Here is a 25,517-nt window from a genome sequence, read left to right as displayed (position 1 = left end):
AGTGGTAGCAATGGTAATAATTTGTATTCACAATTATTATCCAGTGTCCTATTTTTTTTAATTTTTATTGAAATATAGTTGATTTACAGTGTTGTGTTAGTTTCAGGTGTCAATGTCCTATTTTTAATGTTACAAGGAATTTTTAGTAGTCTGTGCCAACCGTCAATGCCATTACACATAGCCCGGCACAAAAGGAGAATTTCTTTCATTGTTTAGGATAAATGCCTATTTACTCAGCAGGTTTAAAGTCTTGAGACACATGGTATTCAACTGTTCAATAAAATTCTGTTTAAAAGAAAAGATGGTGAGGGGCTTCCCTGGTGGCGCAGTGGTTGAGAGTCCGCCTGCCGATGCAGGGGACACGGGTTCATGCTCCCGGTCCGGGAAGATCCCACATGCCGCGGAGCGGCTGGGCCCGTGAGCCATGGCCGCTGAGCCTGCGCGTCACGAGCCTGTGCTCCGCAGCGGGAGGGGCCACAGCGGTGAGAGGCCCGCGTACCGCAAAAAACAAAACAAAACGAAACAAAAGAAAAGATGGTGAGAGGTGCATGGATCTAGGGATATGAACAGCTAACCAGTCTCTTGGAGGAGGTGAGAATATATGAGCATAATCCCTCCAGGGGAAGAAGAAATCATGGCGAGGGAGACAATGGGAGAGCTGGAGAAATAGGACAGCGGCAAACTAGGACTGGCTGTTAGGGCTCAAGAAGCAAAGGATAAAGAGTATAAAGAGCTTTAGATAACAGAGCCCCATCTCTCCATCATGTGTCACACACACACAGACTCACACACACGGGCCCCACAGTAGCAGAGTCATCAAAAGGGCACTGAACTCTCTCTCAGTCGGGGTGACATGGGTTCCAGCCCCTGACATCCCAGCTCCATGTGTCACAGGAAAACAGGCTGAGTCACAGAAGACCTGGCTTCCAAGCTGGTTCTGTAAGAATCATGAACTTGGGCAAGTCACTTCACCTGATAAGCTCAGTAAGGAGAGTGAGGCAACTGGAACTCTCTTCTCTACCAGTCTGATCGACCTGGGACAGAGAAACTAGGCGCACCTCTCCTGGATGCGCTGATTTTGGATAACTACTCATACGGTGCAAGTGTGCAGATTACTGCCGATTTCAATAAACACTCTAGAAAAACGCATGCCCTGTATTACTGGTACCTGCCCTAGTCCCCTCCCGGCCCCCGTAACTGGTACCCGTTTGCTTTTAAAATCCATTTTATCTTGAATCATGTAAGACACATACATTAATAGAAGTTTTTATGGAATTTGTGATGCCTTGAATAATGGTCAGAAGGTGCATGTCTTTGTGTGTGGGTGAAGAAGGAAATAAACTATGTTTAAAGCTAAAAAAAACAAACTACCCTAGTGTCCAGAAGTAACACAAAGATGAGGGATGGAGGAGAGGAGGAAACAGCTCAGGGTGGACATGCCTTTGGCAGGAGAAACTCCAGCGCAGGCTGGGGGAGAAGGGGAAGGAGGGGGAGCATGGCTGACTGCTGTCATCTGCAATAGCTCCAGCTTTGCCCCGCAGGTCCTGCCCACACAGCCAGGGGAGACGGAGCCAGGGAGGGCTGGGGCAGGACTGACGATAGGCTGTGGCCAGAGAGCACAAGAGCAGGCTGAACCTGAGGGCTCTGAGAGGAAACCGTTGTGACACCAGCATTTTCCCCTCATCGTCTTGTGTCTACGAAAGGGAAGTCAGGAGTCGTCACATCACTTCCTCGTCATGACCTTTCCTACCTTCCCGCTCCCTCCACCATCCCCCCCCCTTCCCAAGATTCACGTGGCTCCTCAGGACGGGGAGATTACAGTTGAGGGGAGTAAGACCAAGGCAGCAGGGGAAGTGGTCCCAAAGAGGATGAGGAAGGCTGACTTCTGAGTTCCAGGTCTGATGCTGGAATGGGGGAAGGAACTGGGGGTCTGGAAACCCGGGTTCCATTCAGACATCCCTCAATTCTCCTTTGTTAAAATAAAAGCTGGGGCTTCCCTGGTGGCGCAGTGGTTGAGAGTCCGCCTGCCGATGCAGGGGACGCGGGTTCATGCCCCAGTCCGGGAAGATCCCACATGCCGTGGAGCGGCTGGGCCCGTGAGCCATGGCCGCTGGGCCTGCGCGTCCGGAGCCTGTGCTCCACAGCGGGAGAGGCCACAGCGGTGAGAGGCCCGCATACCGCAAAAAATAATAATAATAATAAATAAATAAATAAGAGCTGGAAAGATTCCCAATGCTGCTCTCTCTGTGATGACGTGAGAGTAAGAATATACAGGCTTTGAAGTTCCTAGGAACCCGGCCTCTCTCTCATACTCCTCCACCACTAGCGGGCAGTTGCTGGGGAGGCAGGCAGGTGAGGATGCTGCAGACGAGGCAGATGAGGACGAAGATGTTGCAGCTGCGTGGTGAGTGGTACTCAGCGAATGCAGAGGAGGATTACACATGGTGGTAACCAAGGTTGGGAAGGAAAGGAGGTTCAGGCCGTGGACAGGGGCACATCATCCCAGGAACTGCACAGCAGGTCTCCTGACGGAAGGGCACCTGTCTTCACCTCCCACCTGAACATGGTGATGGGCACATAGCACATGCTCAGCAATGCCCGTGGAGGAACTAACAAGCTAGTTTGTCTCTCCTAAGGCCCCTGAAGAATGGCCATTGCCGTAGTGCAGCCAGGGGTACGGGAGACTGTCCCTTCCCCCAAGCTGGGACCTCCCAGGTGCTTGGACAGTGACCCAGGACTTGCATCCACTCCCTGACCCTTTCATGGTGCTCCCATCCAGCACTCCAGACATTCTTTATGCAGCAACATTTATTAAGTACCTGCCTACTTGCTCCAAGCAGGATACTGGGCTAGACCCTGAGGATCCCTAAATGAACAAGACTCAATCCTGACCACAACGAGCTCAGTCTAGCTGGGGACGCAGACGCAAATGAACAGGAAAGTAAAATGCAGCATCTGCACTTCCATGGATGTTATGGTGTGCTATGGGAGTCCACAGGGTAGGGAAGTGGTCACGCCTGGGCAAGACAAGACGGGGCAGAAGCCTGCACACAAGTAATGGTATCTGAGCTGGAGTTTAAAGGATGCGTAGGAGTTCTCCAGCAGAGGGTGGGAGAAGCTTCCAGGCTAAGGAAATAGCTTGAGCAGATGCACAGAGTTCCAAAGGACAGGGATGCAGGGCAGAGGCGCTGGGGTGTGGCTCCGTGGGGGCATGGGGTCGTGAGGCTGGAAGAGTCCTGGGACTCCGACTGGGAATGGCCGAGTCTTTACTACACTGAGCTGTTCCAGCCCCTGCCCTGAGAGTCAGGGAAAGGGAATTGCCTAGCAACCAACCAAGGGGGCTTTTGGGTGGGGTTCCCCACCCAAGTTCAAGAAGAGGAGCAAATGTCTGTGTCCCTGGAAAGCAGCGTGGAGGGCCATTCTGGGGCTGAATCCAGGCATCTTTGAGGAGGAAACCGTGCATGGCTTTGTGTGCCCTTGTTTGTGTTTTGTTCTGGTTGTCAGTTGTTTCCAAGGAAAGTTCTTTGTCAAAGATCCAAGTTTGTCTTGGCTGGTCCAAGGGAAAAAGAGGACTTGTCTGCACTCGGGTGGGGAAACCGGAGTGTTCTCGAGGCAGGACCAGCGGGTACAGGGCAGGAACCGAGGCCATGCTGGCCATGGTTCTCCAGACAATTTCCTCAGCCCCCTATCCAGCCTGCTTCCCTGCCCCCCAGCACAGGCAGCTGGGCAGCTCTGAGAGGCAGCCCCAAACATTCTCTAATTCCTGCCCACCGAGGGAAGCACCTGGATGCACTGATTTTGGATAACTACTCATACGGTGCAAGTGTGCAGATTACTGCCGATTTCAAGGGAAGGACACCGCCCTTCCCTCTCAGGGCTCCCCCGGAGTGTGGGCGGACGAGCTGGCCTCCCTGGAGCCTGATGGAGCCAGGCGGGGGCCCAGGGTGGCATAGGCAGGTGGAGGGGCTGACAAGGCCAGGGAGGTGGCAGGGCCCGCCGCGGATGAGGATGGAGACGCGGGGTGGGGGCAGAAACGGGAGGGGAGGGAGGAAGGTGGAGTGGAGGCCACCTCCTGGGCACCCCTGCCCCCTCGGCCTGGAGACCAGTATTGACTTTGGAACCTCCGGAGCAGCATGAAGAATGTGATGGCCAGGAGGTCAAAGATGAGCTCAGCCATCTCCACCACAGACAGCACGGAGGAGCCGAACCACAGGCTCCACTGGCTACCCAGGTTGGACAGGAGGGTGACCATCTGTAAGGGGGAGAGGCACACTGACCACTCAGCAGAGGAACCCTGCCCTCCTGCCCGTAGGCCCTCGGCCAGCCCGCTCAGCCTCTCCTGGTCCCGGGGCCCCTGGCCTCTGCTCCCCTCCCCTGGGAGCACACGGCCACTGGTTGGTTTCTTCCAGGGAAAGCTGAGAACCAGGCCACGACGGGGACGGCTGAAACCCAGACCTGTCTCAGGGGCCTTCTCCCCATCGTCCGTCACCCCCTGCCCCAGAGACTTCACCCCCAGCGAGCATCCTCCTTCCAACCTTCTAATCCTCACCCTTGCCCTATCCCCTTTCCACCTTCGAGGCCCAAACCCTCTGGCCCACAGAGGCCATCCCTTGTCTTTACGGACAGCCACCCCGCTAAGATCCCCAAGAGATCCCTAGCCTCAGTGAGGCAGGACGCACCGTGACAGAGGGAGACTCAGAGTTGGTTTTGTAGTTCAGCTCCTTGAAGAAGATGTTGAGTTTGGCAATCCCATCTCTTTGGCGTTGGGGAGAGGGTGGGAAGAAACGGCAGAGGGTTAACTTCTCTGCCGCTCGAAAACACCCTCCTCCAATCAACCGTATCAATGACCCCTCTTCCCAGGTCTGTTTTCCCTCCAAAAGATTCCTTTCCCAGGGCCGGAACCAGGGTAGGACTGACCTCTTGTTCTTGACGGTGTAATTGTTCTGTAGGGACAGCATCTGGAAGACCCAGTCCTGGGAAAGGATTGGGGTGTCAATGGGGTCACCCCAGAGTCTTCAGGCTTACAGGGATGGGGTGGGGTCATACACAACCATAAGCATATGGCCAGAAGACCACAATGTTACACACACACACACTTTACCTGGGATGTCACCGAGGGCCATCGTGAGTAACCGGCAGAGAGCTTGTAGGTGGTCATACTGGGGACGGAGAAGGTGCTCAGTGATGGGGGGTGAGGCTCTCCCACTCAAAGCTGGGCTGAGGACCCCGTATTCTACCCAGCCAAGCAGCCAGCTGCCCAACCTGCGCTCCCGGGGGTGGGGGGGAGGCTCACTTGCATGGCTTCCGGCACTTGGTGAAACAGCCCAGGCGGTCTGAGGAGAAGGCGTCCTGGAGCTTATAGTAGCAGTAGCCTGCGGGTGCAGAGACGTGCTCATTTCCCTAGGCCCCCTCAGCCTTCTCCACCCCACACCCAAGAGGTCTCCCAAGATCCCTGGCGCCCACTTCACAAGAGTATTACGTAGCGTTACAGTGATGCCCCCCGAGTGGCAGCAACAGAAAATGTAGAAGAAATTAAGCTAAGTCCAATAAAAAATAAAATCAACCAGGGTACACCTCTGTAAAGATGCACAGGATATGGACAAACATTTAAAAGTCAAAGAAGGAAATGGGAACAATTTTAGTGCAAGAATAATGAGACACAGCGAGATACCCCTTCACACCCACTAGGATGGCTACAATGGAAAAAGACAATAACAAGTGTTGGTGAGGATGTGGAGAAACTGGAACTCATCACTGCTGGGAATGTAAAATGGTACCACCGTCGTGGAAAACAGTCTGGCGGTTCCTCAAAAGGTTACACATAGAACTTCTCTATGCACCAGCAATTCCACACCCAAGAGAATTGAAAACTCAACACAAAACTTGTACACAAATGTTCAGAGCAGCATTATTCACAAGAGCCAAAAAATGGAAACAACCCAAAGGTCCATCAACTGACGAATGGATGAACAAGATGTGGTCCATGCATACAATGAATATTATTCAGCCATAAAAAGGAGTGAAGTACTGATGTGTGCTACAAAGTAGATGAACCTTGAAAACATTATGCTAATGAAACTAAGCCAATCACAAAGGATCACATATTGTGATATAAGAAATGTCCAACACAGGTAAATCTTACGGTAGATAGAAAGTAGGTTAGTGGTTATGAGGGGCATGGGATGGTAGGGGCAGGGAGGGAGCCTGTGGTCGCAGGGAAAGGGGAGATGGAGAGGGCTAATGGGTACATAGTCTCTTTTTGGAGTGATGAAAAGGTTCGAAATTGATTGTGATGATTGATACACAGCTCTATGACTGTGCTAAAAACTGAAAGTATACTAAAGTTCCACTGTACACTTTCACCGGGTGAGTTATCCGGGAAATGAATTACCTCAATAAAGCTGTTACCAAGAAAAAAAAATAATGGGACCGTGAATTCGCCCTTCACCCCTATTTCCCAAGTTCTAAGTAAGGTTATTTCGTCATTCTTGCTACTTTTAGTCACCCATCCAGAAGTCCTTCTTCATTTCTGACCCAAATCTCTCTGTCTACCGGGGTTTATACTATTAATTACATAATTATTCTTTAATTAGGAAGAGTGGGAAACAGCTAGGCCCTTTTCTCTGGGAGTAAGCCATCCTCAGGAAACTCAACAGACTGTGTTTTCAGCCAGGCTCCTCTCCCTCATCCTCACAGCTTCTCAGCAAACAGCAATGTTATTTTTCTCTCGAAGATCTTTTTCAAATTCACAACCACTTAGCAATCACTGTTTGCGGGTCGGGGGAGCAGTGGGCAGAGTCCCTGCCCTGCGTGTCCTGGGACATCACGTCTTCCCTCGGGAACCTCAGCTTGTTCATCTGAGAAAGAAGCCCGTCAGGCCAGACGCCCTCCGAGCTTCCCTCCAGCTCTGATGCGCTGTGATGCTCTAAGGCCAGAGGGCTAGGAATCGGAAGGCCGGAAGGCCGACTGCAGAGCACAGGCAGGGGGAAAGCTGAGTGCAGCAGAGCCAGGAAAGGAAGTAGGCAGAAAGATGAACACAGCAGAGCCAAGACAGAAGCAGCACGCAACTCTAGGGTCTGCTGTGCCCCTGCCGTGTCCCCTGGGAGGGGTCAGCTGTGCCAGGTAAGGGCATGTGCACAGGGACGCCTGCCCTCTATCTTCTAGTCTCTTGGGGATTTTCTTTCTCTCTAAGCACAGCTTCCCTGCTGAATAACTCAGCTGTAGAAAAAAGGAAAAGGGATTGGTCGGCTCCTAGACCAGGGTCAGGAGGAGAATCTAGTGCCCTCCAGATTCTAGGTAAAACATTCCTCCGTAAGCCATTCCAATCTATGTACTGGGTTTCTAAATGACATACCCACTCCCACTGCACTGATACCTTATGTACATTATAAAACATACATAAAATGGAAGATGTTAGGGAATGAGGCAGATGCACATAACGTCTAGTATTTTCTTCCTGCCCCCACTGCCAGTGCCCAGCACCAGCCCGGCTGGCGCCCTGGGGAGTGAGCCGGGAAGCTACAGCCAGAGCGCAGAACCCGGGGGAGATCTGCTTCATGGCTCTTCCTTCCTTTTTGCTGCGAGTTATTTTTAAATGAGGCCATCCCATTATAAACACACAGAAACCAAAACAGAGAGAGAGAGAAACTGTGAGGGAGGAACAGAGATAGAGGAGAGACACAGAGAGTGAGAGGAAAACAGAGAGGGGTAGCATCTAAGGGCCGGAACACAAGAGTCGGCAGGAGAACCTGCCAGAGACCGTGGGAGCCAGAAGCCACGGCCGGGGCACTGAGGGTGCAGGGCTCCTGGGACTGTCCTGGGCTCAAGTGGGGTGTGGGGCCGGGCCTCCCGCAGTCTCACCCCAGGAATTATGCTTCCTGTAGTCACAGAACTCCACACCCCTGGGCTGCGGGTAGAAGATGTAGGCACAGCCACACTCCCTGATCATGTTCACCTGGAAGCAGGAATGGATACACACCTGCAGGAGGGGAGAATGAAGGGGGAGGGGGTCAGGACTGCCCTCCCCGACGCAGCTCCAAACGGCAGGGGAGGGGAGCACAAACCAGTCCCCGCAGTGCGCCTCCATCCCTCTCTCCACCCGTCCCCATCACCCATCACACACACCCTGTGGCTTTGGCTGACCTGCACTGCAGGCCTGGGAGATGGTCGCCATGGAAACAGGCTGAGCCTCACCTGCTGCGTGTACTTGGTACCGTAAAGGTTCTCCACTGGGACATCGCTGCCATTCTTGGTGCAGTCGCCATAGTCACCCCCAAGTCTGTCCACGGCTTCCTGCGAATGCAGAGACATGGAGAAGTCAGAGGTCAGAGGTCAGACCTCTCGTTGTCAAGGCCTCCTCCCGGCCTCTGTCTTCCCTCAGTCCCAGGCTGTATGTCCTACCTTACCTCCTCTCCTATCTGCCTCACCATTTCAAAACACACGCCCGGGACTACTTCCAAGGACACTGGGCCCGGAGCACCCCCTGGAACCCCAAGCACGCCCCGCACCCCTTCTCGGCGCTCTCGCCCGAGCCTCCCCCGCCCCAGATCCCTACTTCCTAACGCCCACTCGGCCGGGGCCCTCACCCCTGGTTTCTGCTCCTGAAGACCTCCACGCGCTCGAGGCTCCCCCTGCACGACCTCTTCTGGTCCTCTGGCTGTCACCCCCCAGGCCCTCTCCCCGCCCTTCACCTGAGGCTCTCTTCCCAGGCCTCGCAGTCAGCCTCCTTGCCTTACTCATGCTGATGGAGGTCTCCATACCAGGCCGCAGGTTAAAGCCTCCGTCGTCCATAAAGGCGGGCTCATCCTGCCCGTGCACCATCACCCTGGCCCCGGTCACCGTGGACAGCAGCGGGATGAAGTCATTCTGCTCCGTCCGCAGCATCAGGGACAGACCTGGGCGTGCAGGGGGAACAGAGTGACGGGGGTCTGGGAGAAGCATCTGGGGGTGGAAACCCACCCGCCCACCCTGCCTCGTCTCTAAGCCTCCCAGGGCAGCAAGTTCAGGAAGACCTGCAAATGGGCTTGGCAACCCCTGAGCTGGATTCGGGGTTGGGGTGAGGGGCAGCAGAAGGCAGGACTGGGACAGGATTCCTACCACACCTGGAATGTACCACGTGATGCCCACGGGGGAGAAAAATCAAAGAGGATTTTTCCAGGATACAGATGGGCACGCTGCAGTGAGGCCCCAAGCATCACTAGGACGCGGGCTCAAGGTGGGTAAATGCGGGTGCACAGCGCGGGGGAGGGGCTGGGCCGAGGTCAGGGGTGGCGCACCGTTGTTGACCCCAGGCATGAAGGACATCCAGAGGTTGGAGTTGTTCTTGTCATTGAAAGTGTAGCAGTTCCCATACATCGGGTGGTGGAAGTGGGAGTAATTCCTATGCAGGAGAGAGAGAGGGGGGTCAGAGGGGAAAGTGCAGGGGGTCAGGGAGAGGAAGACTTTCAGAGCCCTTTGTTTCCTGATCACCTACTATGTGCCAACACAGTGCTGGGAGCCTTGCCCACAAGCCCTCAGTCACTCCACTGGGCATCATCCCTACTTCACGGAAGAGGGAGCACGGGCTCGGAGAGATCCAGTAGCTGCCCAAGGTCACACAAGCAGCAAGGATGAGATGGGACACCAACCAGATCAGCCATCTTCTAGCCCAGGCTCCTTCCACCCTCCTTCCACCCTTCCACCCAGGCTCCTTCCCTTCCACCCTACGGTGATGCCACCTGACCTCACTGGCCTTGTGACCCTCCCGTCACTGTGCTGCACTATGAACTCCTGCAGCACCCCAGCTTCTCGTGTGTCTCACTCTTAGCTCCCCATTTGGTTTATAATCTCCCTGAGGACAGGAGCCACGTCTCATTCATGTCCGAATCATCTCTAGGGTAATGGTGTGGTTCCTGGCACACTGGAGACATAGGAGATCGTTAACAGCTAGCTGACAGATGAACGGAAGGGAAGGGGGGTCCGGGGGGAAGAGAGTGAGACCAGTGAGCACAAAGCTTCAAGGAGGAAGGTCAGATGCGAGGGCGGGAACGGGGCCTCTCACGTCAGCATGCCTCCCACTGGTAGGTCCAAAGCTGGGCTGGGATAAGTTTGGGAACAGAGAGAAAGGAATCACAGATTTGTGTTGCAATAGGAACACGATTTGACAGCAAATCACAGGTCCCCCAACAGGGAGGCTGTGCGGGGCTGCAGCTAGAGCCCACACGGGAACAGAGGGGATCTGTGATCTAACTACCCTGCCCTCTGGGAGCCAGTGAGGGGAGCAGGGAGAAGAGGGGGATGAGGCTTTGGGCCGAGAGAGGCAGAGGAGGAAGGAAGAGAAGTAGGAGAGGAAAGAAGGCTGGACGGAGGTCAGGAGCGGGGCGCTGGCTGCACGGCCTTGAGCAGCCATTTTTCCCTAAGCTTACTCTCCTCATCTGTAAAACGAGGAGATGGAACTAGATGATCTGGAATGCTCCATCGGCCTTGAAGAGCAAAGGCGCAAGGGTGTGAAGTACTGGTGCACATTCTGGGAAGGGCTAGGAAGTCAGCATTTCCAGAACAAAGGCTTCCCTCAGGGAGGGAGGAAGAAAGAAGCGGCCAGTCCTGCAAGGCCTGTGAGCCCTGCTCAGAGGAGAGGGACAGGGACAGTGTGGCAGGTGCACACCACGGGCTGTTTGCAGCGGGTGGAATCAACAGCGTAGACACAGCACCATGGCTCATTCTTAAACTCACAGAGCTTAGTTTACAAAATAAAAAGTGACACGAGATACATAACACAACGCCATTTATGTCCACATTACGTACACACTGGGTAAAAACACATACAAAGAGAAACACAGTAAGCACATTATGAGAATACGTATATGAGCAGCAGCATAACGTGACGGTGAAGAGCACGCGCTCCAGAACGAAACAGCTTGTACTCGAATCCTAGCTCTAACCAGTGTTAGCTGGAGGACCAGCCCAGGCACTTGATCTCTTTGCGCTGCAGTTTCCTCGTCTATACAATGGCGATAATCATACTACTTACTTCACAGGGATACTGGGAGGATTAAATTACACTCAGAACGGTGCTTAGCCCTCAGTAAGAGCTATGTAAATTTGCTATTAAGAGTAGAGGGATTCAGGGACTTCCCTGGTGGCACAGTAGTTAAGAATCCACCTGCCAATGCAGGGGACACGGGTTCGAGCCCTGGTCCGGGAAGATCCCACATGCGGCGGAGCAACTAAGCCCGTGTGCCACAACTACTGAGCCTGCGTGCCACAATTACTGAAGCCCGCGCACCTAGAGCCCGTGCTCCGCAACAAGAGAAGCCACCGCAATGAGAAGCCCGCACGCCGCAACTAGAGAAAGCCTGAGCGCAGCAACGAAGACCCAACACAGCCAAAAATAAATAAATTTAAAAAAAAAGAGTATAGGGATTCGTTAAGACATCTAAAGTCAAAAGGACAGATATAACAAGGGGAGGCTGGGGAGAATTTGCAACCCTCACACACCGCTGATGAGAATGCAAAACAGCACAGCTACTTGGAAAACAGTCTGGCAATTCCTCTAAATGTTAAATATAAAATTACTATGTGACCCAGTAATTCCACTCCTAGGTATCTCCTAAGAGAAATGAAAATATACATCCATACAAAAACGTGTACAAGAATGCTCATAGCAGCATTATTCATAATAGCCAAAAAGTGAAAGCAACCCAAACGTCCATCCGCTGAAGAAGAGATAAACAAAATGTGGCTTATGCATACAATGGAAAGCTATTTAGTCAGAAAAAAGGCAGGAACTGGGGGGGATTCCCTGGCGGTCCAGTGGTTAGGGCTACGCGCTTCCACTGCAGCAGGGCACCAGTTTGATTCCTGGTTGGTGAACTAAGATCCCACATGCCTCTCGACGTGGCCAAAAAAAAAAAAAAAAAAGGCATGTATTACTGATACACACTGAAACATGGATGAACCTTGAAAACAGGATGCTAAGTGAAAGAAGCCAGTCACAGAAGACCACATATTGTGTGACTCCATTTATATGTAATGTCCCCAGCAGGCAATCCATAGAGACAGAAAGTAGAATAGTGGTTGCCAAGGCTCGGAGGAGGGGAAGGAACAGGGAGTGAGGAAAATATTCTACAATTAGACAGTGGTAATAGCTGCACAATTCTGTGAATATACTAAAAACAAATGAACTGTAGCCATTAAAAGGATGAATTTTGTGGTATGTGAATTATATCTCAATAAAGCTGGGTTTTTTGTTGGTTGTTTTTTTTTTGCTGTACGCGGGCCTCTCACTGTTGTGGCCTCTCCCGTTGCGGAGAACAGGCTCCGGACGCGCAAGCTCAGTGGCCATGGCTCACGGGCCCAGCCGCTCCGCAGCATGTGGGATCATCCCGGACTGGGGCACGAGCCCGTGTCCCCTGCATCGGCAGGCGGACGCTCAACCACTGTGCCACCAGGGAAGTCCCTGTGTTTTTTTTTTATACTTATTTTTTTGTTTAGGCTGCGCTGGGTCTTAGTTGTGGCTCGCAGGATCTTTTAGTTGCGGCATGCATGTGGGATCTAGCTCCCCAACCAGGGATCAAACCCGGGCCCCCTGCATTGGGCGCACGGAGTCTTACCCACTGGACCACCAGAGAAGTCCCTCAATAAAGCTGTTATTAAAGAAAAGATTATAGAGAGAGGGGAAAGGGTGTTGGATACAGGGGAGGAGAGGACTGAGAAAGCCATGATAAAGCGCTTGAACTCAATTCCGAAGGCCAGAGAGACACTGAAGGATTTTAAACGGGCCTGACTGGAATAGTTAAGTACAGTGAAGTGCAGGCAGAACCCTGAAGTATTAAAGCTTCCTGTGGTCGCAGAATAAAGGGAGGATTGAGAGGCAGAGAGACAGATTAGAAGGGTTATCATAATCCCGGTGAGAAATGAGGCTCTGAGCTGAGGAAGTGACCTAAGCGTCAAGTCTGAGATGAACGATGGACTTTCCATTGATGGGGAGGCAGCAGCCTGGGGCAGGCAAAGTGAGGGGGTGACAGAGCAAGTCGGTGGCAGGTGTGGGCTGACCCAGGCTCAGGTGCTGGTCTCACTTCCCCAGTGGCAGCTTCTGTCCTCAAACAAACACAGAAACAAGAGACAGGAACAAAGGTGTGCGCTGGGCAGAGTGTGTGTTCCAGGTGAGGGGTGGCGGCAGAACCAGGTGACACGTGGCCCTAGTGACAGAAAAGGGCAGGGGTCCCTGTAGAGTGGAGACGCTGCGTCAACACCCTTCCTCAGCCAGGCAGAGGCAGGGAGATGGTGCCTGAACACCGAGGAATAGGGAGGGGAAGGCGGGGGTAGGAGGGGACAGAGGCTACAGAAGGGGACCTCCCTGTACCCCTAGCCCCTCCCAGCCCTCAGAGGGCTGGCAGCTGCTGTGACCTCTTTGCAAGGACATTATGACAGGAGATGTGACTGAAAGAATGCCTGGCGGGCATTGCAGTAGAGTGGGGAGGACCCTTGGCTCGGGCTGGCCTGGTGGCCTAGGGCAAGTCACTTCATCTGTGTGAGTGTCATTTCACAGGAGTAATGAGACCCACCACTCACTGCAGTGTGTAAAGTGCTCTCAACTCGTCATCTCTTGCACTTGGAGATAGACGTTATCATCATCTTCATCACTTAAGAAAAAGTGCCAAGGGACTTCCCTGGCAGTCTAGCGGTTAAGACCCTGAACTTCCACTGCGGGGGGCGTGGGTTCAATCCTTGGTCAGTGAACTAAGATCCAGCATGCCGCACGGTGTGGCCAAAAAAAGAAAGAAAAAAGAAAAAGAAGAAAAAGAAAGAAAAAGTGCCAAAAGACAAGGATTTTTCTTCTTCTTCTTTGATGTATCCCAAATGTCTACAGCAGTGACGGGCACACAGCCCAGACAGTCAAAAATATTTGTTCAGTGAACATTGAATGAATCTCATTTCCCCCACTTTACAAAGAAGTAGGCTCCGAAGAGTGATGTGAAATGCTCAGAGTCACCCGGCCTGGAAGAAACAGAGCCAGAGCAGGAACTGAGGGTTCGACTCTGACTCAGTCCACGCTGTGTCCACTATACCACTACTGCCGCGTCATCTGAGCAAGCGGGGCAGGGGACCAGACGACCTTCCAGGCACTCTGGAGTTTGATGCTAGTGAGAAAGACACCTTAGAAAAATGGAGAACCATGCTTCCAGCCCTTGGTTTCTCAAAGCCGGACCTCAACCCCAGCCTTCCCAGGGCATCCATTTGAGGCTGCTTCACTCAGACCCAGCCCTGCAGGGAGCAGCAGAAATCCTGCAGGACAATTCCTGGGGCAGAGGTTTGGACCTGAAGTCAATGCTTCTCCCTCCTCCCCACCCGCAAGCATTTATTTAGTCAACCAGCATTCCGGGGTGCTGGCCATGCTGGGCCTCAGGCTGGCGCAGGGAAGGAGACCCCATGGGGAGCACGAAGCCAGGCCTCAGGGACAAGACTCACGCCTCATTGCAGGAGACCTGGTTGAAGCGGCAGGCGAAGATGAATTTGCCCAGCGCTTCCTCCTCCAGCATTGGAGTGTCCTGCCGTCTGGATAGAATGTTGATGTAGTGGAAGCGGTACCACTCCCTCACTGCATCCACCCCTGATGAGTACGTCCGGTAGAAGCAGTCCGAGTTGTTCTGGTTGCACTAGACACAGAGACCAGAGAGTCAGAGGACCAGCAGCAAGGGTAAGCAGGACGGGGGCCAAGGTCAAGGAATGGATAGTCTGGGGTCCTGAAGCCAGATAGACAGGGGTGGGGAGCCAGGAGTGGGAAGAAACAGAAGCCCCGAGAAGAGCGGACCCGGAGAGCAGGGGATTAATGGAGGAGACCGGGAGCTGCACACACCTCGGGGTCATTTATGCAGTCCGAGGAGGGTGGAGCAAGGATTCTTCTCCCCATTTCACAGATGGGAAGACTGAGGAATCAAGTGGTTCGTCCCAGCACCAGAGCGGGGACTGGAACCCCGGTCTCCGGGTACCATGCTCCGCTCTCACTAAAGGGGCCTCTCTTTCTTCTCTCTGCTTCTCTCCCATTTATTTTTAAAGTTTCCTTGTTACTGTCTCCCTATTCTCTGTCTTAGGCCGGCGGAGCCCCAGTGCCCCATCACACTGGAGGGTCCCAACTGAGTCCCACTGGGGGGGATTGGAATTCAGAAAGCACCGTAGATCTGACTTCTCACCCCATAAACGCTCCCACAGAGGCCCCCAGCGAGGAGCCTCCACAAGCTGGAGCCCAGAGAGATGCCATTTAATTTTATCTTTCAAACCATATTTAAGTATTTAACTTACTCATTTTGCCAGCCAGCGGACTGGGTCCGCCTTGTATCACCGGCAGCAGAGGTGGGTAGGAAAAGGGAGCGGAGCGGAGTCCCGGGCTCCGGCCGCACCAGAGGGGCGGGGCGAGGGGGCGGGGCCTTACCAGTTGGAAGCCGATCTTCCAGTCCTTCCTGTTCACCTTCGGGTTACTGTGACTCAGGCTGGAGTCGGATCGGCGGACTCTGCTGGCGGCGTGGGGCGGAGCCGGGACCGGCAGGCGCTGCAGGGGGTGCGGCAGGGACTCCCGCAGGTCGCGGCGGCCGCGGGCGTGGGCCACGAGACTGTTGGAGGAGTTGTACTTGTACAGGTCGAAGAGCGTCTGCTCTGTGGTGCGGTCCAGCTCCTCCAGGTCCTTTTTCATTTCCGTGTACCTGGGAGGGGCGATGGCAAAAGGTCGGACCAGGAGGCGGCGGCCTCGCGACAATCCCCGGCGCCCCTGGGCCTCAGTTTCCCTGTCTGTAACCGGAGAGGTCGGTTCATCCCGGAGAAGCCTGCGGGGAATAGTTCTGGGGTCTCCCAGGCTATCTCGGGGGCGAGGGGGCGTGCAGACAGGTGTGTCCGCGGAATAATAGGAGGCGACAGTGAGCTCCGGCGGTAACGGCATTTACTGCCGCGTGTTTATCGTGAGGGAGAGGCGGGAGGCGCTCTCCTCCCACCTAGCCCTGGCCTGGAAGGGAACCCAGAACTTGTCTGCCCCTTCCCAGGGCGGTGGGGGGGGGGGTGGACGGGCTGGGCCCAGACACTCCAGGGACCCGCGATGCGCGCGCCATCCCGCCCCATTCCCCCGCCCCTTCCCGCCCCGGCGAGGGTGGCTTTTGGGTCCGTCTGCCACCTGAGACTTTCTAAGTCTGGGGTTCTCAACTGCATTTCTAGAATCTTCCAAGGAACTTAAAAAATGCCAATGTCAGTGCTGCATACGCCGCGCCCCCTCCCGCCTACCAGACACCAGAGGAGACTCAGTTTTAATGAGTTTCGGGTGGGGCCCAAACACTGTAAGTTAAGCACCGTCCAGTATAAATCCTCACGTTCCTTCTTCTCAATACAAGGCCTATATGCTGCATCACGAAAGTCCAGAGTAGCAGGGCCTTAGGGATAGAATCTACCAAAACAAAACAAACACCTAGAACACCTAGAAATTAAACGAGGTTGCAAGACACAAAGCCAATGTACAAAAATTAATTGTATTTCTACAAGCTAGCAACAAATATTTGGAAAATGAAATCAAATACAACACCATATTAAACAGCATAAACAACATCAAACACTGGGAATAAATCTAATGAAAGAAGTGCAAGACCTGTACACTGAAAATCCTGCTGAAACAAACCACCAAGACCAAAATAAAAGGAGTTGCAGATGTTCATGGATCAGAAACTCATGAGGGGGACTTCCCTGGTGGCTCAGGGGTTAAGAATCCTCCTGCCAATGCAGGGGACATGGGTTCGAGCCCTGGTCCGAGAAGATCCCACATGCCACGGAGCAGCTAAGCCCGTGCACCACAAATACTGAGCCCACGCTCTAGAGCCTGCAAGCCACAACTACTGGGCCCACGTGCCACAACTACTGAAGCCTGTGTGCCTAGAGCCTGTGCTCCGCAACAAGAGAAGCCACAGCAATGAGAAACCCACACACCCCAACGAAGAGTAGCCCCCGCTCACCACAACTAGAGAAAGCCCACGCGCGGCAACAAAGACCCAACACAGCCACAAATAAATAAATAAGTAAATATTAAAAAAAAAAGAAGGAAAAAGAAACTCATGAGGTCTCCCAGATTGCTCTCTAGATTCAACTCAAGTGTCTATCAAAATTTCAGTGGACATTTTGGAAGAAATTCACAGGCTGATTCTAAGATTGATATGGAAATGCAAAGACCCTAGAATGACCAAAACGATTTTGGAAAAGAAGAGCCAAGTTAGAGGACTTACTCTACCTGAGTTTAAGACTATAAAGCCACAGTAATCAAAACAGTGTAGTGCTAATATAAGGATAAACGAAAGATCAATGGCACAGAACAGAGTCCAGAAATATAATCACAGATATATGGTCAACTGAGTTTTGACCAAAGCACCAGTTCAACTCCATGGCAAAAATAATTTTTTTTTAAAATAGGTGGTGCTGGAACAACTGGATACTGTATGGAAAAAAAAAAAAAAAAAAAGAACCTCAACCTCTACCTTAGTCCATATACAAAAATTAAGTCAAGCTACATCACAGACCTAAACAAAAAATTCAGAACCATAAAGACTATAGAAGAAAATATAGAAGAGATCTTCATGTCCTTGGGGTGGGCAAAATTCCTTGGAATAAGGAATATCTAGGGACTTCCCTGGTGGCACAGTGGATAGGACTCCTCACTCCCAATGCATCGGGCCTGGATTCCATCCCTGGTCAGGGAACTAGATCCCACATGTATGCCACAACTAAGGAGCCCACGTGCCACAACTAAGACCTGGTGCAACCAAATAAATAAATATTTTAAAAAATATACCTAAAGAAGAAATCCTGAAATATAAAAACTTCTTATGAATCAACAAGAAAAAGACAAATTGTTTTAAAAACGAACCCCCAAAATATACGAATGGTCACTAAACACATGAAAAGGTGCTCAAGACAATTAGTCCTCAAGTGAATGCAAATGAAATCCATAATGAGGTACCATTTAACATCCATGAGGCTAAAAGTAAGAGACTGACAACATCAAGTGTTGATGAGAATGTGGAGCATCTGGAATTGCTGCTGGTGGGAGTTTAAAGTGGTACCACCAGTCTGGAGGACAGTTTGGTAGTTAAAGTTAAATCTACATCTACCTTATAACCCTCTGTATATTTCACCCAATTCCACTTCTAGCTATTTGCCCAAGAGCAGTGAACACATAAAGACTTGTATGTGAATGTATAGCAGCTTTATTCATAATAGTCAAAAAGCTTGAAAGAACCCACATGTCCATCACCACGGCTCAGCGGTAAAAAGGGACTGATACAGAAAAAAAACAAAGACAAACAAACAAACAAAAAACCACATGAAAGAATTTCAGAAACATGAAGCCGAGCAAAATAAGCTAGACACACACACAAGAAAATTCATAGTGTGTGAGTCCATTTATATGAAGTGTAAGAACAGAAAAAACTAATGGATGGTGACAGAAGTCAGAAGATGACAGTGGGAGAGGGAAAGGAATTGACTACAAAGGGTCACCAGCTAATGGAATGTTCAATATCTTGAGTGCCAAGCCCCAAAGAGCACCTAAGATTTGTGCATTTTACGGTAGGTAAATTTGCCTCAATTAAAGAAAAAGTGAGCCATCAGTGCAGGCCTTCAATCACCAGAGTCAGATTTGGTGGGATCGGGTGGGGCCCCAACAAGGTAGTTTTTACGAGTCCCGGGAGGTCCTGGTGTGCAGTCACAATGACTGCCTAGTCCAAGTCCTCAGTCCTCCTCCACCATCTCCCTCATAAAAGACTAGCCGGCTGTCCCTCATCTTCTCCCAGGAGAAAATGTAGCTCAGGTGGAAGGTGTGTGTTTGACATTCTGAGATTTGTTTGTTTCTGGTCATTAAAAGAACAGCAGAAGAAGGAAACGTTACTGGAACTGAGATCTAATCAGCTTTCCACACTCATTTCCTAGCCTCGCCACTTTCTAGATGGTTAGCCTTGGAGAAGTTACTTTATCTTCTCTGGGCTTCTGTTTCATCATCTGTGAAATGGGAGCACCTGCTGCATAGTGTGGTGATAAGTATTAAATGGGTTAATATATCAAAAGTACTGAGGAAAATACCTGGCCGAGTGGGTACTGTATAACTGCAGCTGTTGTTATTATTGTCATGACTGTTCTTTAATGCGAACGATAATAGTAACCTGTTGTTGAAACAGAGAAGGCTGAGGAGACAGGAGCACTGCCTGCCACTCACCTGCCCTGTGACTTTGTGGTCTTAACAAACGTGGATCCTGAGACCAGATTCCAATTCTGACTCGTCCACCTAGCAGCTGGGTGACCTTTGCAAAGCCTTTAGGGTCTCAGAGCCTCCGTCTTCTCCTCTGACTCTGAGCTGACAGTTCCCTCCTTATCCAGCAAGCTTGTGATGAAGATCAGATCGCGATAGTGGACTTGGCAAAGTGCAGCACAGTCAGGTGCACCTGAACTGATGGCCATCGGGCAAAGAAGAAGATGTCTTTAGAGTTTCTCCAAAGAGACAGAACCAGGACCGGAGGGTAGAAGTGACGGTGAGGTAAGCTGCAGCTTTACCTAAGGAAGAACTTTCCAGCAACAGCTGCTACAGAGGTAGTAAGGTTCCTGATGTGAAGGAGTCCATCCCTGGGAGGGGGTTGGGAGAGTGTCAGGTCTAAGAGTCTGGGCTTTCTGTCCCTGCCAGGCCTGCCAATGCAGAGCCTGCTTTCCAGATCCTGTGGGAGTGCAGGGTTGGCTCAGAGCCTTCCCCTGCCTCAAGGCAGCTCTTTGGGGCACTGCCCTTCTCCTCACCACCATGCCCCCTGCTCTGCCATCTCCAGGAAGGAAGATTCCATGACCTTCTTTGCTGTCTAAGAATGCCAAGCTCTTCCTTAGAATCGGCCTCAATCCTCCGAGGACTGGATGAAAAATATGTTCTTGGGCTTTGATGTGGCTATGTCTGGCCCTGTCTCTGGGGTGAAGAAAGCCCTTTGTTAACCAGAAAGGAGGGGATTGCTGTAGCTGACCTTTCACATTGGATTCTCAGCACCTCCTTGCTTAGCATGAAGGTCTTCAGCCTTGTCCCCTTTTCTGGCAGTTATAGAACAGCCCAGAACCACGCTCCCCCTTCTTCCTCCCCCTCTTCTGGCCACGCCCAGCTGCCTGCTGGTGGGCATCTGGTCACGATTTCCACCTCCTCCCTGCTTCCCCTGTCCAAGTCACCCATCTTGCCTCTGCCTCTAGTACCCATGCCAGCGTGGGTCACACTCAGGCTACCACCCACCCCCACCGGGCTGCATCTACCTGTCCACCCTTCCCTGCCTCTCTCCTGGAGCAGGAACCAATAGCCTGGATCCTTCCCTCCTCCCTCCTCCCTCCGGACTCCTGCTGCTCTTCCCCACAGACTCCCACCAGCCCCCCAACCCTGGATGCCTTTGCCTGGCCCCTCCTTAAAGTGCAATGGGAGAAAGAGCTTTGAGATCAAACACACTTGGTTTGTAACTCAGCTGCTGACCTAGGATGCACTGGCTCCTATGTTGGGGGGAGGGGGGGGCGGATTTTTGAATCTCAGTTTCACCACCGGTTCCCTGTGTGAACTTGGGCAAGTTACGTAACCTCTCTGGGCCTCAGTTTCCTCAGCTGTAAAATGGGAGTAATACTGGTATCTACATTAGAGGTCTGTTGTGAAGATTAAATCATTTAATTAATAGAAAATTTTCATTTGTTTGTACTGTGAAGTACTATGTTAAGTACTGTATGTGTTAGCCATTATCGTTGTTCATTTTTTTATTATTTGCTGTTTGACCCTGCTCAGTTACTTCACCTGCACTTCCTCATCTGCAAAAATGGAAATAATAAGGCCCATCTCCATGGACTTGTCAGGATTAAATGAGGTAGTGCTTATAAAGCACCCAGGGCAGGATCAAGCATGTAGTAGACGTTCAATACCCTTGCCCGGCTTTGAGGAGCCTTTCCTGACTCCCCTCCCTTCCAGGGTGCTGTGTTCTCTCCCCACTAAGTCATGCAGGAGGGATTTTGTTCCTGTGTGGACACCTGCCTCCCAGCCTGCAGGCCTCAGAGGCTGGGGCTCTGGTTTTCATTCCCTGGGGGCTTTTTCCACTACTGTTCAGGGCCTTGCTCCCTGCAGAGCCTTGGAAAATACGCAGGCCTCAACACTCAGCCTGGCCCTGTCCATCTCTCACCCACATCTTTCAACCACAAGTATTTTATCGACAGCCTAGTCCTCAGGCCTGCCTGCCCTCCCCTCCCTCCCCTCCGCCACTGCCCCAGGGGATGAGGGTGTGGGAAGAGGAGGGAAAGGTTAGGGCAGAGGAGCACGAGGCTGGGAAGAGGAGAAGCAAAGTCACAGGGAGCAGGGGAGGAGAAAGAAGGCTGAGAAGGCAAATAAAACAAGCTCAGAAAGGAGATGTAAACGTCTGAGTGGAGATTCCATTTATTCCACGTTCACATCTTGGGTGTTAAGAAGAGGCAGGGTTTGTGAGTTGTGATCAGGCACACAGGGTGAGTCACTATCTCTGTGACCCTGTGCCTTACCTCTCTTTGCCTCAGTTTCCTCAAGTGTAAAACACGGATGATAATAGTACCTGCCTCGTAGGATGGTTGGGAGAATTAAAGGAGACGCCTGTGGGGTACTTAGCTGTGTCTGGTGCGTGAGGCAGCTTCTTGGTAACTGGCCTCTTACCCTAGACCTTATAAGGGGGTTAATCAGTGAAATGGCCCGGCAATGTTTCTCTGTAGGACAGGAGGTCCCAACCCTTATTAGTTCATGACACACCTTCGGACACAACAGAATATGCCACCCCCAATGTGTGACCAATCCCAGTCACCCACAATCGCACGCACACGCCGTTTGTGTGCTCACACACACACTCCTGCGATCACACACACGTGCACTCGTAAATCTTACACTCCTTGAAGACAGAGACTATACCTCACAATTTTTATTGTACCTATCACAGTGAGCTGAAGTTATTTGTTTATATGCCTGTCTCTTCCATCCTATCTTTCAAATACCTAGCAGAGTACCTGGCCCACGGCAACAACTGCAGGAATTATTGGTGAACCCATTTGCCGGGTGCCTAGCCCTGTGTCTGGCCTGCCTCGGGTGTCCCAAGGTGTGGCAGGACTGAGCGAACACACAGAAAATGTGGGTGTGTGTAGACACCCAGCCCTGCCCTCCTGTCTTCTCTATGGTCACCTCCACACCCTCTGGCTTCCCGACTGAAAATTGGCAAAGAACGGTGATGAAACCCAAAACTTCAGGACACACCCAAGTACGTAACAGTCAGTCACCTGGGCAGGTGGACTGTACAGCCCAGCAGGGTCACCTGAGCCTCTGGGAGAACAGCCTGACCAGGGCTGTCCTGTTCTCCTGGCTCTGTGACGCTCCACGCCCCCCACCTCCGGCTCACAGAATGCTTTGCTACCACCCGCCACTTTGCTTTCTCCAGAACAACCCCCCCTGCTCAACCAAGACCACCGTACCAGGGCCCGGCCCCTGCCAGCTGCCACCGCCCATCCCACCGCCCCTGCCCCAGAACCTCCGTCAGATTCATCGCCTGACGCGGAGGAGGGGCTGATCCCTACCCTGCCCTTCTGGAGTTCTCAGCATCTTGACCTCATCAGCACTCCCTCCCGCTTGCGGGAGGATGAAGGGCTGGAGGAGGAAGCTGTCGGTGCCCCAAGCCTGCTCTGGAGAAGCCCCGGGCACTAGGAAGGCGTCACTGGGCAGAGCGAGGGCCAGCCCATCAGATCGGGGGCTCCCTACCCTGCCCAAAGGGAGGTCTGCCTCGGGACAGGAGTGTCGTCTCCTACCTCTGGGTCTGAGCATCTGCCTGCCCGGTGGGCACCCCTGTACCCTCTGGAGCCCCCTCCCAGGCTCGGGGAAGCGGCGGAAGGAGACCGACCTGTAGGGATTGAGGGTGCAGACGGTGACGGCGGGGAAGACGAGCTTCTCCGAGTTGAGGTTGATGTTGAGGCTGACGGGGTAGCTGAAGTACTCTCCGAAGAGCAGGCCGAACTGCCAGTACATCATGCCGAAGGTGCAGAGCCAGAGCACAGCCCAGAAGGCCGTCTTCATGCGGTTGTGCTGCGAGCACACCAGGCGGATCGCGCCGTGGATGGTGGTGTTGTTGCAGAAGAACTGGAAGAGCTCCCGGTAGGAGTGGTGGAACTCCAGCAGGGGCTCCTCCTCGTCCGTGGACGGCGGGGGGGCCGCAGGTTCAGGGCCCGGCTCAGGCTCCTCATGCTTGTCTCCCTTCATGAGCCCTTGGGTGGGTCGGGGAGGACGAGGGGCAGGACTGAGTCCTGGGCTCTGGGTGCCTCCATTGTCACCTCGGGGCCGCGCCCTCAGCCCACCTTCTCCCTCTCTTGCCCGCCCCCCTCCCCGGGAGCCAGCTGACCTGCAGCAGTCGGGGCGAGAAGAGCTGGAGCTTCCCTGGAGTGACCTCCCTGCTTCCCCGATAAGGCCACCTTTTGGGTTCTGTCCTAGAATCTCCCCTTGTCTCTACTGCGGTCTCTGCCCTGCTGAGTCAATCCCTTTCTTTGGTCTTCTTCCTCTGGGATCTGTGTCTTAGCTTCTCTCCGTCTCTGTCCCCGTCTCTGCCTCCTGCTTCTCTTTGGGTGTCTCTGGGCTCCCTTGCTTTGCCTGTCTCCTCTCCGTGCACCCGCCTCTCTGATCCTGCCCCCTTCCTTTCCGCCCCCGCTCCCTCCGGTCTCTGGCCCTGACCTCGGCCCCGAGGACTGCAGGACTCCAAGAGGCCTGGGTGGCCTCCGGTTCCCCACTCCCGGGTTGTGGCTGGACTGGGACTGTTTCCTTTCCAGCTGGATCTGGCAGCCCGGCCTCTCCTCCCCCTCACCTGACAGGTGCAGCCTGCCCTCCCGCCAGGTATGGAAGCGACAGAAGCCTCATTAGCATCTCAATTAAAGGTGAGCCGGGCAGGGGGAGGGGCAGAGGAGGAGTCAGAGCTGAGAGCTCCTCTGTGGGAGGAGGGTGCCTGAGGGCAGGTGACAGGCGCTAAGGGACGGGGAAGGCGAGAGGTGGCGGGGAGAAGAGTCAGGGCCTCGGAGTGGCGGGGAGCTGGCCGGCAGGGGGACCAGGAGACAGAATGGCAGGGGAGGGTCAGAGGTCTTGAACCAGGAGAAGGACCCTGAACGCAAAGCCAGGAGGGCAAAGCATGGGAAAAAGGACAAGTTAGGACGAGTGAGACTAAGGTGGGGAGACCAGGAGACCAGGGAAGGCAGGAGAAGGGAGGTGGATGGACCAGGAGAGGGTGAAGGACCGGGAGGGAGGAGAGGCAGAGAAGGGGGGTGAGGAGGAGGGAGCCGGCCCCAAAAGCAGCCCCTCCCCTGAAGGAGAGCAGGAAGGTCCCCCTGTGCGGGCTTCCAGGAGCCAGGGCCCCTCCCTGGGGAATCCCTGCAGAGGCACCCCTGCGTCAGCCTCACCCCCAGGCCTTGGAGAGGAAGGAGAAGGCGTGTCTGCAACCTCCCTCCCCGCTCACTGAGGTGGGAACACCTCGCGGCCCCACCTGGCACCAGGCACAGAGCACCCTTCTCCCTGTCCGAGCTGGTCCAGCCTCTTCCCTCATGACTCCTCACCAGCACCCCTACCTTGTCCAGCCCAGGGAGGGGCCCAGGTGGAGCTGGGGGCTGGGCGGGGCCCTGGGGACATTCTGTTCTTTTTTACATCACTGGCTGCCAGGCCAGGAATGTGTAATGTCCCCAGTTGTGGTCACGGGGTTGCAGGAATGTGTGCTCGGAGAAGGGGCCAGGCAGGGCACTTGGGCAGAACCCCGGAGCCCAGGGAGCTCAGGGACAGGGGGCACCGAGGAGACAGGGAGGGATGTGGGCCGTGCAGGGAGATGCGGAGGAAGAGGCCGGGCCTGGCCCAAGGCCGCACCAGCCCTGGAAGGAAGGAAAAGCTCAATGTGGGGCTGCGTTTTTCCTCCAAAGTCTCTGCCCCAAGCAACGGAGCAAGAGAATAGTGAAGTGCCAAGTGAAGAGGGAAGGCATCGGACACTGAGGCCTCAGAACAGGGCCCAGGAGGCACAGAGAGCAAACCACACCGCCGGGTGAGAGGTCTGCCACTGTGTCCCTGAAGGAGGCGTCCACCGGCTTCTCCTGCCTGCTGGAGGAGCAGGCCTGGGATGTGCAGGCGCCGGGGCCCAGCCCGAGCGCTGATGTAGCTGGGTGGGAGAGGGCAGGCCCCGAGGGCATAAGACAAGGGTCCTAGCGACAGCTGCGGAGGCCAAGTGCTGAGCGAGCCTGGCGGCAGGGAGGGAGGGAGAGGCATTCACCCGGGGGGCTCAGGAAGGCTTCCCGGAGAAGATGGCATCTCTGCTGGGTCTTGCAGAACAAGCGGGCTCAGGGTACAGCCCTGTCTGCGCCCGTCTCCTGTGGCCTCTTAAAGTGAGAGCTGCTGTCGACCAGGATTCCAAACGCGCCCCATTGCTTCCCTGACACGTATAGGGGACAACTCCCCTTGGAAGGGAAAGGCTGGCTTTTTCTTTATTTTCCAGATGAAGAAA

General features: G+C 53.5%; 1 protein-coding gene across 3 annotated transcripts; it reads right to left on the bottom strand.

Annotated features, from left to right (window-relative positions):
- Nucleotides 1-3,859: 3,859 nt before the first annotated feature.
- SCNN1A (sodium channel epithelial 1 subunit alpha) lies at nucleotides 3,860-23,839 on the bottom strand. 3 transcript variants are annotated; one of them, XM_060167134.1, is made up of 13 exons: nucleotides 23,394-23,839; nucleotides 22,899-23,259; nucleotides 15,410-15,677; nucleotides 14,449-14,636; nucleotides 9,276-9,379; nucleotides 8,731-8,894; nucleotides 8,194-8,292; nucleotides 7,861-7,978; nucleotides 5,294-5,372; nucleotides 5,102-5,159; nucleotides 4,918-4,973; nucleotides 4,680-4,755; nucleotides 3,860-4,252 (listed from the first exon to the last, which is right to left on the bottom strand). In XM_060167134.1, the coding sequence occupies exons 2-13, from the start codon at nucleotides 23,252-23,254 to the stop codon at nucleotides 3,872-3,874; spliced, it is 1,947 nt and encodes a 648-aa protein (XP_060023117.1). In that variant the 5' UTR covers nucleotides 23,255-23,259; nucleotides 23,394-23,839; the 3' UTR covers nucleotides 3,860-3,871. The 3 variants fall into 3 exon arrangements, with proteins under 3 accessions (XP_060023117.1, XP_060023118.1, XP_060023119.1); XM_060167135.1 differs by having other exon boundaries at nucleotides 23,720-23,818; XM_060167136.1 differs by having other exon boundaries at nucleotides 22,899-23,493.
- Nucleotides 23,840-25,517: the final 1,678 nt, after the last annotated feature.

The sequence above is a fragment of the Lagenorhynchus albirostris genome, chromosome 11 (genome assembly GCF_949774975.1).
Source record: "Lagenorhynchus albirostris chromosome 11, mLagAlb1.1, whole genome shotgun sequence".
NCBI classification, from domain to species: Eukaryota; Metazoa; Chordata; class Mammalia; order Artiodactyla; family Delphinidae; genus Lagenorhynchus; species Lagenorhynchus albirostris.
This window is presented reverse-complemented; position numbering and strand designations above follow the sequence as displayed.